This window comes from Dreissena polymorpha, chromosome 10 (assembly GCF_020536995.1).
Source record: "Dreissena polymorpha isolate Duluth1 chromosome 10, UMN_Dpol_1.0, whole genome shotgun sequence".
NCBI classification, from domain to species: domain Eukaryota; kingdom Metazoa; phylum Mollusca; class Bivalvia; order Myida; family Dreissenidae; genus Dreissena; species Dreissena polymorpha.
Genome location: NC_068364.1, coordinates 32,394,886 through 32,409,810, shown reverse-complemented (window position 1 = coordinate 32,409,810; position 14,925 = coordinate 32,394,886). Strand labels below are relative to the sequence as shown.

At 35.7% G+C, this 14,925-nt stretch overlaps 2 protein-coding genes across 3 annotated transcripts in view; one reads left to right on the top strand and one right to left on the bottom strand.

The window, feature by feature from the left end:
* The window catches only part of LOC127849021 (uncharacterized), a 330,113-nt gene that overhangs the window by 269,573 nt on the left and 45,615 nt on the right, over positions 1-14,925 (bottom strand). The window lies entirely within an intron of this gene.
* The window catches only part of LOC127847190 (uncharacterized), a 233,394-nt gene that overhangs the window by 206,165 nt on the left and 12,304 nt on the right, over positions 1-14,925 (top strand). For both annotated transcript variants that reach the window (XM_052378912.1, XM_052378913.1), the window contains 4 exons: positions 5,702-5,783; positions 9,360-9,443; positions 10,426-10,619; positions 13,194-13,267. In XM_052378912.1, coding sequence (XP_052234872.1) covers positions 5,702-5,783; positions 9,360-9,443; positions 10,426-10,619; positions 13,194-13,267 — 434 coding nt within the window. The remainder of the gene's footprint in view (positions 1-5,701; positions 5,784-9,359; positions 9,444-10,425; positions 10,620-13,193; positions 13,268-14,925) is intronic.

Here is a 14,925-nt window from a genome sequence, read left to right as displayed (position 1 = left end):
GCATCAGGAGTTAAAGTGCCTTGTAAAGTTTGAAACACCTCACATAAAGCAACATCAGGAGCTAAAGTGCCTTGTAAAGTTTGAAACACCTCACATAAAGCAGCATCAGGAGCTTAAGTGCCTTGTAAAGTTTGAAACACCTCACATAAAGCAGCATCAGGAGCTAAAGAGCCTTGGACAGTTTGAAACACCTCACATAAAGCAGCATCAGGAGCTAAAGTGCCTTGTAAAGTTTGAAACACCTCACATAAAGCAGCATCAGGAGCTAAAGTGCCTTGTAAAGTTTGAAACACCTCACATAAAGCAACATCAGGAGCTAAAGTGCCTTGTAAAGTTTGAAACACCTCACATAAAGCAACATCAGGAGCTAAAGTGCCTTGTAAAGTTTGAAACACCTCACATAAAGCAGCATCAGGAGCTAAAGTGCCTTGTAAAGTTTGAAACACCTCACATAAAGCAGCATCAGGAGCTAAAGTGCCTTGTAAAGTTTGAAACACCTCACATAAAGCAACATCAGGAGCTAAAGAGCCTTGTAAAGTTTGAAACACCTCACATAAAGCAGCATCAGGAGCTAAAGAGCCTTGGACAGTTTGAAACACCTCACATAAAGCAGCATCAGGAGCTTAAGTGCCTTGTTAAGTTTGAAACACCTCACATAAAGCAACATCAGGAGCTAAAGAGCCTTGTAAAGTTTGAAAAACCTCACATAAAGCAGCATCAGGAGCTAAAGAGTCTTGTAAAGTTTGAAACACCTCACATAAAGCAGCATCAGGAGCTAAAGTGCCTTGTAAAGTTTGAAACACCTCACATAAAGCAACATCAGGAGCTAAAGTGCCTTGTAAAGTTTGAAAAACCTCACATAAAGCAACATCAGGAGCTAAAGTGCCTTGTAAAGTTTGAAACACCTCACATAAAGCAGCATCAGGAGCTAAAGTGCCTGTAAAGTTTGAAACACCTCACATAAAGCAACATCAGGAGCTAAAGTGCCTTGTAAAGTTTGAAACACCTCACATAAAGCAGCATCAGGAGCTAAAGTGCCTTGTAAAGTTTGAAACACCTCACATAAAGCAGCATCAGGAGCTAAAGTGCCTTGTAAAGTTTGAAACACCTCACATAAAGCAACATCAGGAGCTAAAGAGCCTTGTAAAGTTTGAAACACCTCACATAAAGCAGCATCAGGAGCTAAAGAGCCTTGGACAGTTTGAAACACCTCACATAAAGCAGCATCAGGAGCTTAAGTGCCTTGTTAAGTTTGAAACACCTCACATAAAGCAACATCAGGAGCTAAAGAGCCTTGTAAAGTTTGAAAAACCTCACATAAAGCAGCATCAGGAGCTAAAGAGTCTTGTAAAGTTTGAAACACCTCACATAAAGCAGCATCAGGAGCTAAAGTGCCTTGTAAAGTTTGAAACACCTCACATAAAGCAACATCAGGAGCTAAAGTGCCTTGTAAAGTTTGAAAAACCTCACATAAAGCAACATCAGGAGCTAAAGTGCCTTGTAAAGTTTGAAACACCTCACATAAAGCAGCATCAGGAGCTAAAGTGCCTGTAAAGTTTGAAACACCTCACATAAAGCAGCATCAGGATCTAAAGTGCCTTGTAAAGTTTGAAACACCTCACATAAAGCAGCATCAGGAGCTAAAGTGCCTTGTAAAGTTTGAAACACCTCACATAAAGCAGCATCAGGAGCTAAAGAGCCTTGGACAGTTTGAAACACCTCACATAAAGCAGCATCAGGAGCTTAAGTGCCTTGTTAAGTTTGAAACACCTCACATAAAGCAACATCAGGAGCTAAAGAGCCTTGTAAAGTTTGAAAAACCTCACATAAAGCAGCATCAGGAGCTAAAGAGTCTTGTAAAGTTTGAAACACCTCACATAAAGCAGCATCAGGAGCTAAAGAGCCTTGTAAAGTTTGAAACACCTCACATAAAGCAGCATCAGGAGCTAAAGAGCCTTGTAAAGTTTGAAACATCTCACATAAAGCAGCATCTGGAGCTAAAGTGCCTTGTAAAGTTTGAAACACACACTAGCATCTTTATTTTATAATGCTTTACTAGTGATCATGATTGCTCCTTGTATTGTTCATTGGGTAGTTTAGATGAAATGAGATGAATAAGATGAGCCTTACGCTGGAAAAATGGGGCTTAATGCATGTTACACTTTCTGCTTTAATATTGTTTTTGTCATTTAACCCCTTGCATGCTGGGTAATTTGTCGTCTGCTAAACTGTTGTCTGCTAATTTTCTAAAATTACCATTCTTCAATTTTTTCAAAGAATACTATCAGAATAGCAAACAGATTGTATCCTGATGTGACGGCACATTTCGTTATATATATATATATATATGCTTAATATATTTTAAAAAAGCTTATATAATGTTCCAATAAAGAAATTGTATTTATGGACAACCAATTAAATTTAACTTCCACTATTTGCCCTATACTGTGCGGCTAAATGAAATGATCGATTTCAGAAAGGTGTTAAGTTCTATTAAACTTTCTAAGGGACTACAAATGCGTAAAAATATGTATCTAAGTGGTAAAGAGTTAAAGCGACCCAGGGCATTTAGAATTTAATTAAGGTGTCAGGTGTTACATAAATGGAACATTTCAAATATACTAGACGATTAATTTCAAAATCAATTACTGTGAAAGAGACCCAGGGCATTTAATATTTAATGAAGGTATCAGGTGTAACATATATAGCATAAATTTCAAACATACTTGATGAATATTTAAACTTGTACATATTTCTGTTTGTTGGTTTTTGAGAATTAAATATTTAGAATGTTCAGTTATTTTTTTAATTATTTTTTTTTTACAGTTGTCTATAGGGTACAGATGGACTCAATTTAATATTTCCTGTTTTTTTATCTGCAAACATCTCATTTTTAAATTAATGGCTGAAAAAAAAAGATATCTTATATAAAAATGTAAATGTACTTTGAACCAGTTGCACACTATAGCAAAACACTTTTCTTTTTTTTTCTCCAGGCAATTATATTTTGATAAACATATTTTTTTTCACTGTTTAACATTTTTGAGGTTTTGAGAATCATTTAACAAACTTGAATCTTTAATTGATTTTGTACTGTAAGTCATTGTCCAATTGATAAGTAATTTTTGCGCAAAAAATGTTTTAATCCTTTCCCTCATAAGAAGCTAAGCGAAAATGGCTTTTGCAATCAGCATAAAATCAGAACTATGATAGTATATTCAAGTTTTATGCTGTTTGCTGCTCATCAGTAACTAGCGGTTGTAAGTGAACCCTTTAAAACTTGAATCTTATATATATATAGTAGCATGATATGATAGTCTGTTCAGGTTTTATGCTGTTTGCTGCTCATCAGTAACTAGCGGTTGTAAATGAACCCTTTAAAACTTGAATCTTATATATATATAGTAGCATATGATAGTCTGTTCAGGTTTTATGCTGTTTGCTGCTCATCAGTACCTAGCAGTTGTAAATGAACCCTTTAAAACTTGAATCTTATATATATATATAGTAGCATGATATGATAGTCTGTTCAGGTTTTTTGCTGTTTGCTGCCCATCAGTAACTAGCGGTTGTAAATGAAGCCTTTAAAACTTGAAGCTAGTAACAAAGGTATTTAATTAAATGTAACTTTCTAAGGGACTAAATATGCGTCAAAATATGTATCTAAGTGACAAAGGGTTAGTCATTATATATCCTATTAACAGGTAATTTTTGAACAAAAAAAGTTTTAATCATGATAAGGCACAGTTTCAGCCTTTAATTTTGGTGATCTTTAAAGTGGTTTAAATTTCAGCCTTTAATGTGGCTGATCTTTAAAGCGGTTTAAATTTAAGCCTTAAATGTCAGTGATATGTTAATTGGTCTTAATTTCAGCCTTCAATGTGGCTGATCTTTAAATTGGTTTAAATTTCAGCCTTCAATGTGGCTGATCTTTAAATTGGATAAAATTTCAGCCTTAAATGTCTGTGATCTTTAAATTTGTTTAAATGTCAGCCTTTAATGTTGCTAATCTTTAAATTGGTCTAAATTTCAGCCTATATTGTCGCTGATCTTTAAATTGGTTTAAATTTCAGCCTTTAATGTCGCTGATCTTTAAATTGGTTTAAATTTCAGCCTTTAATGTTGATCTTTAAATTGGTTTAAATTTCAGCTTTTAATGTTGATGATCTTTAAATTGGTTTAAATTTTAGCCTTTAGTGTTGCTGATCTTTAAATTGGTTTAAATTTCAGCCTTTAATGTTGATGATCTTTAAATTGGTTTAAATTTTAGCCTTTAGTGTTGCTGATCTTTAAATTGGTTTAAATTTCAGCCTTTAATGTTGCTGATCTTTAAATTGTATTAAATTTCAGCCTTTGATGTCCCTGATCTTTAAATTTGTTTAAATTTCAGCCTTTAATGTAGCTGATCTTTAAATTGGTTTAAATTTCAGCCTTTAATGTCCCTGATCTTTAAATTTGTTTAAATTTCAGCCTTTAATGTAGGTGATCTTTAAATTGGTTTAAATGTCTTTGTGGAGTAATCTCTAATTGTTACTTACCTAATGATCGCTTTCACAATGCGTAATTTGAGCCAATTAAGTAGTTTAGAATTATCAGTTTACCGGTTTGTTTGTGATTTGATACTCTGAGCTGGATTGTAAAAACAGGAATAATGACACTTTTTACACGAGTATATCAACTTTGTTTATCAACTTTGTGCTTAGATTATGTGAATAAAAATGAACACTATAACACGATAGTAAATAAGTAATGAAAAAGTAATGAACAGTTAAGCTTGGACATAAATATCAATAGCATACATAAATACTTCACAAACCGTTGAAGTTGAAAACAAAAAGCCAACTGTATTGGAAAAAAGTATTTTTAAAAAAGAGAGTATGCTTGGACGTTTACAATAATACCATCCATAAAGACAAACTGTTGAAGGTGATTAAAAGAAAGTAAAAGATATATATAAGGTTACAACTAAATATGGCAGACGCAAACACTCTGAAGTCAGTAAAGACGTCTGTTGATTCTGGTTTCGAGTCCAGACACTCGGCGAAATCCTACCGAACCTTTAGAACACTTAAAACTAGACACAGTAGCGAAAGTGCTGTGACCTTGCGTTCGAAGAAAACTAAAAATAGCTATTTATCTCAGTCATCCAAGAGTCTTCATTCGAGCAATACAAATCTGAGAAGTTTACGTGGGACATGTAATACTCCAAAATCGTCAGAAAGTGAGAGAAATCCGGAGAGTCGCGAACGCCGGGCGATGATAGGTGTGTTGCCTACGATAAAGGAGTTTAATCGAAAAAAAGAGCTCAAGGGTTTTATTAGGGACCCAATGTATAATAGTAGTGAGCAGCTTGTGTTTTATGACAGTCATGGAAGACAGGTATTGACACTGGATGAATAAGTGAGCGGCGTTCTGGGAAAACAGGGCTTAATGCATGTGTGTAAAGTGTCTGCCTAGATAGGCCGTTACAGTCAGCGTAAGGACATAGTTTAAACAAAAAACCCATAAAAGTTGAAAATGTAATTTCTGATTAGCCATGTTTTCCCAGAGTAAAGCACATTTCTGTTCTTTTATGGCAGATTACAAAATGTTGTCTCAGTTGTTACACCTCTGGTGTGTGCAAGAACATTGCCTTGCCTTTTGACAGATTTTTTTTGAAAATAATTTGCGCCATGCTAATATTTACTTCATTTGTCATCAGGTGACAGATAGACTGAGCAGTTACGACTCTGGGATCACAAAGGACATATCGGACATGAGCTATCAACGTGGTGGTCATCAAGGTAGGTGGCACAGTTTGTTAGTCTGTTCCTGGTAGGGTATCATGAATATTCTATTCACAATTTTTAGCTCAACTCAAATGATTAACCCATTTATGCGTAGTGGACTCTCCCATCCATCTTATTTGGATCAATTTATTTCCAAAGTTAGGGATGTCTAGTATATTTATATCTATACTTAGAATATTTCTTACATAAATTCCTTTAAGCAAACAGCGCAGACCCTGATGAGATGCGGCATCATGCGGCGTTTCATCTTTGTCTATGCTGTTTGCCAAGGCCTGTGTTCTAGACGCTAGGCATAAATGGGTTAAGTATTGAGAAAGTCAGGAAAGAGTGAAAATTCTCCTGTGTCAATTTACTTTAATACCTATTGGATATGAAACTCATTTTCTGACTATGATTCCCTTCTCGAAAAAGTGTACTACATTGTGTAAATGCGCATTAAATAATACCCTTATCAGTAACTAAAGTAATCTTTCAAGTGCATCAATACACTTGAGTGTATTTTGACTCACACAGAAGGATTTCCAGTCATACAAATTAAACACTTCATCGAGTTTTCAAAGTGAATTTTTGTAAGTGCATTAATACACTTGAGTGCATTTCCAGTCATACAAATAAAACACTTCATTGAGTATTCAAAGTGAATTTTTGTAAGCGCATTAATACACTCGAGTGCATTTCCACTGATACAAATAATACACCTTACAAAATTGAAAGTGAATTTTTTTAAGCGCATTGATACACTTGAGTGCATTCCCCGTCATACAAATAATACACCTTACAATATAAAAAGTGATTTTTTAAGCGCCTTATTACACTTGAGTGCATTTTCAGTCATACAAATAATACAATTTATGAAGTATTGGAAGTGAATTTTTTAAGCGCATTATATGCTTAAGTGTACTTTACATCACTTCAAATTAATATGGTTAAAAATTAACCAAATAAAAAAAAAATCCCAGCATTTTGAAGCCGGCATTCATTCTTTATGTGAAAGGTTTATGTAAACACATACATAAAAAACAAAAAGTTCAATTCAATAGATAACAACACTTTTATTATAATGTTAAAGCTTAAAAAACAAAAACAAAGGTTACATATCTACATAAAAGAGGATTCAAACTGGCTATTGCCTATCTGAAATTAACAACTTAAAATATAAAGCTCATACCAGTGATTTTTCTCCCCTCTGATTAAAGCTGAATACAGGTGGTTTCCGCTTCAGAAATATAAAAGTTTTCCCCTCCTTAAGCTGAAATGTTTTCCCTATCATTTACTAGATTTTTATATTACATTAATTCCAAATCCCTTTTTGATATGGACAAAAGCAGCACATTTAATTCAATCATATTCTGGATCCTAATATATGATAGATGAACCGTACTCATGACATTTATATAAATCTATACCGTAATAACTCGTATGTTTTCGGACACTTAAAAATAATTGTTTATTTTCGTGTCCGAAAACTTAGATACGAAAAATATTCACAAAATACAGGTGTCCAAAAACTTAGATTTGAAAATTAAAGTGTCCTAAAATAGCGTCAATTGTATCCACGACTACCGGTAATAGCAAGCGCTTGTAAAATACCATGCCATGTAGTATACATTACAGTTATATATGTTTGCACTGCGTTTTAAATAATTTTAAATGCTTAATTTATTTGACAGACAGTTACTACAAGGTTGTATTTTGACCAACGAGTTCAAAGATGAGCATGTCATGTACCGATACTCGCTAGTATGAACCTGTGATTAACGCAATAAAAAAAGCAAACTATGAATTCTTTGTTTGTTCATTTCCGATAGTTGTTGTCTAACACCTTCCATTGTTCTTCTTAAAACTTGCAATAGGATGCATCACACTTTGAAGCGTTTAGTATTTGTCACAGTTATTTTACTGAGAATGGGTAGTACAATTGCGGTAGATAATTGAACTGTTAATTGGCACTACCCCTGGTAATTGTCACAACGCTTACTGGTATGCTATTGGGCGACACAATTGTTTAATACCGGATTACAAGGTTATTTACCCAATGAAGCAAATGTAATGGTCCGTTGCCCTCAGGAATGCAGGCACCTGCCATGTTTTATGGTGATAATCTGGTTAAAACCCCATGATCGAAGTGTTATTAGATATCGAAAACAGAAATTTGGTAAAATAGCGCTGTAAAATATACTGTCCGAAAACTTAGAGACATTACTTATGGAAGAAAACTCGTGTGTCCGAAAATAAGAGTCACGAAAAATAATTATTTTTGCTAAAAAAAGGAGTGTCCGAAAACTTAGAGTGTCCGAAAACATAGAGTTATTACGGTACCTTATTTTTGATTTGTATTTTTATTGTTCATTATTGCGCTAAAATATGCCCTTCTGAGAGCCAGTACAGGTTACTTTGAATTTCCAAAGAAAGCAGACAGTATTTAGCAGCTGAGCCCCTGTCACTATATTTGTTGTTATTCAATGTTTCTTACAAAGAATGCATTCATAAACCACCCTTCATAGAGCAGTTCACCAGCTGATCAGGTCTGAAAACTACTGTCATGGTCTTTGCCAGGCGCGTCTCGTGCATGACCTCATTTGAGATCAGGTCCTGAAAGATATTTTATAATGTAAGTGTTAAATATTGCTGTTATGGTAATCTTGTTCAACAGCTGCTATAAATATCATAAATTTAAATCAAAACAAGTTTGTTGGCTTGTTGTTTTTGTTTGTTTATTTTTGCAATTTAAATCTCATGATCACATGTGACTTAACGCTTTTCATAAATAATTTAAAGAAATTTCGTTTGGTAGAAAATACTGTTTATAAATTAACTAATATATGTGGTCTCATTTGGCTGTGTGGACTGGTCGGAAGTGTCACGTCTTTAAAATGCAATAACCTTTATTATATAGTTTTACCTCTCAACAAATCCAGCTTTTCTTGGTCAAGGACACTACAGGGCGCAGTTTCCCACTCCTGTTCCCTCAAGTTGGCCTGCTCGTGCAGGGTAAAACCTGGTATAAATGTTCATACATCAGGTAGTCCTCCTTTTGCACCCTTTTTGGTAGGCGATGATGCACATTCTTTCCAATGGATCTTTCCAATAGATCTTCCGATCAATGTAAATTTTACCTTGGGGTTTAACCTTCAAATTTAAAATATAAAAGTTCTTATTAAATATGGGGGAAAGAAATCTGTTCATTAATGACAAGAAATAGGTATAAATAAAATTTAAGATGACAATAACAATAAAATACAGCCATAATAATTCAAACGGTGTTTTTTCCTTAAAATTGCATTACAGATACTTATCCATTTACATTTCCCAGCGACAATACATAAATATGATAATGATCATAATTATTTAAATTAAAAAGAGATGCAGAAATGAACATACAAACCTGTTACAGCTGTTCTTCAGTATTCCAAAAAAACGGCAGATGCTGAACTAAGAGACCATATCACTTCAACCACCCACTTTGAATCGTCTTTGCAACAAATTTATTGTTGATTTACACTTTTAAAGCGTATTTTGTTGAAAAGTGCATTTTATTTTGAGAAGGGTTCTATGACCGGTCAATTTCAGGTTTTGGTGCTATGCTGTCACCTGTCAAGTCTGAGTCTGCCAGCCCGAGACCACGCTCTCATACCAGTCCACAATCCTCGAAAGGTAGGTCAGCTTATCAAAATGCAGGTAACTCAATTACAAGGTAGGTCAGCTCATAAGAATGTGGGTAAGCTAATAAGAAAGTATTACCAAAACATGTACAGTATTATGTTATGTGTTTTTCCTTAATTTATTTTCAAATGACAGGTAGAAAATTATGAAGATGCCTAATGAGATAAATAGAACACTGTAGAATCATTATTTTGGGAGAAATAATAGTTTTCGTTGATTTTGTTGGTTTACTGATGCAAGTCAATATCACAAACACATTGGAAAAATGACCAACTCAAATTCATGATTCATTTACAAAATAAGAAATCTACGAATATAATTGTCCACAAAACACCCCAGGAAATTTCATGCCAATGATGTTAAATGTTGTTAAATTACTTGGCACTTAGTATCGAGTACAGATAATGCTATTTTTATTTATCTTAAATACCATTAAACCATCCACTTAAGGTGGACTGATTATGGTCATATTCTGCCAGCATTGGCACCTTCTCAGCCTTCCAACCACACAGTATTTCACTGGAGCTACTATGTCCACTAACGAGACCCGGATATGTTAGGTCTCATGGACATGGTAGCCCCTGACCAGACTGCCATTGTACAGGCTCGTTTGGAGCTATGTAGTCGACATATGGCATAAGACCCATTTTCACAGGATGCGGCTCGAATCAGTCTAGAATCCTGGGGCACCACACCACAAAAGTGATTTTTATCGGACTTATTATCGTATTTGGCTATTAAGCATAACCAAATAAAGTGTAGGTCGCCTCAGCAATATGGGTATGTTGTCCACCTAGTGGTAACAGGTTTGATTCCCATTGTGGGTGTGTTCTTTACATCTCCCTCAAAGAAACCAAGAACTTGTTCAATCCCAAAAACTGACTCAAGAGCATTTTAATAATCGTTCTGCTTTCAATGCAATCAAGCTGTTATTAATAGCTTTGAACTAAATAAATTTGCTTTCGTTGACCAGATTGGCGTAAGTTCTTTGACATAGTGCCAAACGCTGCAGAGCGTAGGCAGATGGAGCAAATCCGGCGGGAAATGGAGGCGGGAAAACTGAAGCCCACGACACTCCCGCCGATCTCATATTTCGCAGAGGACCTTCCCATGTTGCCTGGCGAGGCAGGAACCAGGCTCTTGCAGACAGTCAGAGTCGGGGAAAAGGTAAGAATGAGTCTTGCTTTGCAAAAAGCAGGGTTTAATGCATGTGCGTTTAGTGACATCCCAGATTAGCCTGTACATTGTCAAAAGTATATTTTATTAGACAATACCAAAAGAAAACTGTTATAAAAGATCAAATGCTACAAAATATTTGGAAAAGACAGCGACATTTGTGCCTTGATCTGAGAAATGTGGGCTTAATGCATGGGTGTAAACTTTCATCCCAGATTTTTGAGATTTTTGGTTTAAAGGATTTAAGGCTCATCGAAACGAAAATACAGTTTAAACAGAAAGTGTTATCCCTGATAAGCCTGCCCTGACTGGGCAGGCTAATCTTGGATAACACTTTACGAAATTGAAGCTTTCACAGAGCAATTTAAGAATGTTGTGGTCTTTGCCAAACATTTTGTAGCGTTTGATCTTTTATAGCATCAGATTTTGGTATTACCGTAAAGTGTCGTCCCAGATATGCCTGTGCAGACACTTTGGCTTTAATAGTATCTTTTGTTTTAAAAGAAGTAGCAAAAATCCAGTTGGGTTAAAAGTGCAGACTGCACAGGCTAATCTGTGACGGCACTTTGAGCACATGCATTCAGTCCTTTTTTTATGCTCCCCCCCCCCCCCCATTTTGGGGGGAGCATATAGTCGCCGCTTCGTCTGTCCATCCGTACATGTGTCCGTCCTTGCACAATTTTGTCCGGGCTATTTCTCAACAACTAATGACTGGAATTCAATGAAACTTTATGGGAAGCTTCACTACCAAGAGGAGATGTGCATATTATCAGAGGGTTCTGGTCAGATGATTTTTCACAGAGTTATGGCCCTTTGAAATTTTCCATTAACTGTACATAAAGTGCAATTCTTTTCCAGGCTATTTCTCTGCAATTAATGACCGGAATTCAATGAAACTTTATGGGAAGCTTTACTACTAAGAGGAGATGTGCATATTACCAGCCGGTTCTGGTCGGATGATTTTTTCACAGAGTTATTGCCCTTTGAAATTTTCCATGAACTGTACATATAGTGCAATTCTTTTCCAGGCTATTTCTCGGCAATTAATGACCGGAATTCAATGAAACTTTATGGGAAGCTTCACTACTAAGAGGAGATGTGCATATTACCAGCCGGTTCTGGTCGGATGATTTTTTCACAGAGTTATGGCCCTTTGAAATTTTCCATGAACTGTACATATAGTGCAATTCTTGTCCGGGCTATATCATAGCAACTAATGACCGGAATTCAATGAAACTTTATGGGAAGCTTTACTACTAAGAGGAGATGTGCATATTATCAGCCGGCTCTGGTCAGACGATTTTTTACAGAGTTCTGGCCCTTTGAAATTTTCCATTGTACATATAGTGCAATTCTTGTCCGAGCTAGTTCTCAGCAACTTATTACGGGAATTCAATGAAACTTTATGGGAAGCTTCACTACCAAGAGGAGATGTGCATATTATCAGCGGGTTCTGGTCAGATGATTTTTCACAGAGTTATTGCTCTTTGAAATTTTCCATTGTACATATAGTGCAATTCTTGTCTGAGCTATTTCTCAGCAACTTATTACGGGCATTCAATGAAACTTTATGGGAAGCTTCACTACCAACAGGAGATGTGCATAGTATCAGCCGGTTATGGTCGGATGATTTTTCACAGAGTTATGGCCCTTTGAAATTTTCCATAAACTGTACATATAGTGCAATTCTTGTCCCGGCTTTTTCCCCCCAACTACTGACTGGAATACAATGAAGCTTTATGGGAAGCTTAACTACCTTGAGGAGATGCGCATGTTATTAGTGGGTTGTGGTTAGATGATTTATTTAGATAGTTATGGCCCTTTGAAATTTTTAAGTTGCTAAACCATCCATCGTATTATTTTGTCCAAAGTTATGCCCCTCAAGACGTTTCCTTTTATATGAATATGTAGTGCAATATTGGGCCAAAAAAACTTTGGGGAGCATCACCTGTCTCCGACGGTTTCTTGTTCCAATAGGAAGGCACAAATGTTGTTGCTTTTTGCTAAACACTTTGTAGCATTTGTTCTTTATAAAGCAGCTTTTGTTTTGGTATACACTGTTGAAAATTTACACATATTTTAACTATAAATGAATGTTTTTTTAGTCTTTAGGTCTGTAGAACATTCAGCTACTTACAAGTTTGTACTCTGCAAAACGTTTTTGGGGTGGTCAGTCCACAAAAAATGTTATCACTTTGTGGAACAAACTATTTGAACTTTTTCAAGCTAATTAAATAACAGAAACATGTGTGAAAGTTTCAAACTGTGATAATATCACATGGTAAGTATCACTTAAAAATGGTGTTTTGCGTTAAACAATTCAAAGAGTTTTCTCTAAACAACAATAATAGTTAGGTTCGATCTTTTATTGAATTTCATAAAAAAAATTATTTAAACACCTGATATGTAAAAACTGTAATTTAAATATATTTTTTAAGGGAAAAAATCTTGACATATGACTTTTTTTAACATATGTATTTTTTAAGGGAAAAAATATCAACATGACTGTTATTTTTTAACATATATACCTTTTATAAGCTAATGGAATTCTATCCCTTGCTGCAGGTCCCTCATCCAGGTGATGGCAGACACAGAATCGAGTCCGTACCCGGGAAGCTGGCAGTCCACACTCAGAATGAGTAGGCCAACATTTGTATATGTTTTGTTTTTTACTGGGACATTTATACGTAAAGTGTTGTCCCAGATAAGCCCGTGCAGTTCGCACAGGCTTGTGAAGGACTACATATTCCACCTAAACTGTATTTTGATTAAGAAGAGACTTCTAAAATAAAACCCCAAAAAATCCAGAGCGAAGCATATTTTGTTTTTTTTAAGCAAACATTTTTTTTATTTTTCCAACAGAAAAAACTTTTATGTCATCAAAATTGTTGGGGTAGCAAATTTTGGCCATATGCTCTTTTATTGGCCTGCTTAAATACAATTCGCTTTTATTGCTATAGGGCTTAATGCACAGTGTTGTCCAAAATTAGCATGTGCAGTTCACACAAGCCACTCAGTGACATCTCTTTCTGCCTAATCTGGATTTGTTAATCGTTTAGAAAAGACTTCCTTTAAACAAAAGATTCCATAAACGCAGAAAGTGTCTTTCCTGATTAGCCTGTGCCATCTTCATAGGTTAATCTTAGATTACACTCTATCCACATGCATTAAGCCCAGTTTTCCCAAAGCGCTGCTCATATATATATATATATATATATATATATATATATTTATATATATATATATATATATATATATATATATATATATATATATATATATATATATATATATATATATGCAGCAAAACACAATAAGGTCCAAGTTGAGTGGAGGTCTAACAAGTACACAAGGCTTAATCCCCTATTTTCCCAGATTGAGGCTCATTTACTTAAGCCCCTTATTCCCCTGTTCCAGGCTCATTTACTTAAGCCCCTTAGATCCAGGCTCATTTACTTAAGCCCCTTATTCCCCAGATCCAGGCTCATTTACCTAAGCCCCTTATTCCCCAGATCAAGGCTCATATACTTAAGCCCCTTATTCCCCAGATCCAGACTCATTTACCTAAGCCCCTTATTCCCCAGATCCAGACTCATTTACTTAAGCCCCTTATTCCCCAGATCCAGGCTCATTTACTTAAGCCCTTTTTTCCTAGATCCAGACTCATTTACTTAAGCCCCTTATTCCCGAGATCCAGGCTCATTTACTTAAGCCCCTTATTCCCCAGATCCAGGCTCATTTACTTAAGCCCCTTATTCCCCAGATCCAGGCTCATTTACTTAAGCCCCTTATTCCCCAGATCCAGGCTCATTTACTTAAGCCCTTTTTTCCTAGATCCAGACTCATTTACTTAAGCCCTTTTTTCCTAGATCCAACCTCATTTACTTAAGCCCCTTATTCCCCAGATCCAGACTCATTTACTTAAGCCCCTTATTCCCCAGATCCAGGCTCATTTACTTAAGCCCCTTATTCCCCAGATCCAGGCTCATTTACTTAAGCCCCTTATTCCCCAGATCCAGGCTCATTTACTTAAGCCCCTTATTCCCCAGATCCAGGCTCATTTACTTAAGCCCCTTATTCCCCAGATCCAGACTCATTTACTTAAGCCCCTTATTCCCTAGATCCAGGCTCATTTACTTAAGTCCCTTATTCCCGAGATTCAGGCTCATTTACTTAAGCCCCTTAATCCCCAGATCCAGGCTCATTTACTTAAGCCCCTTATACCCCTGATCCAGGCTCATTTACTTAAGTCCCTTATTCCCGAGATTCAGGCTCATTTACTTAAGCCCCTTAATCC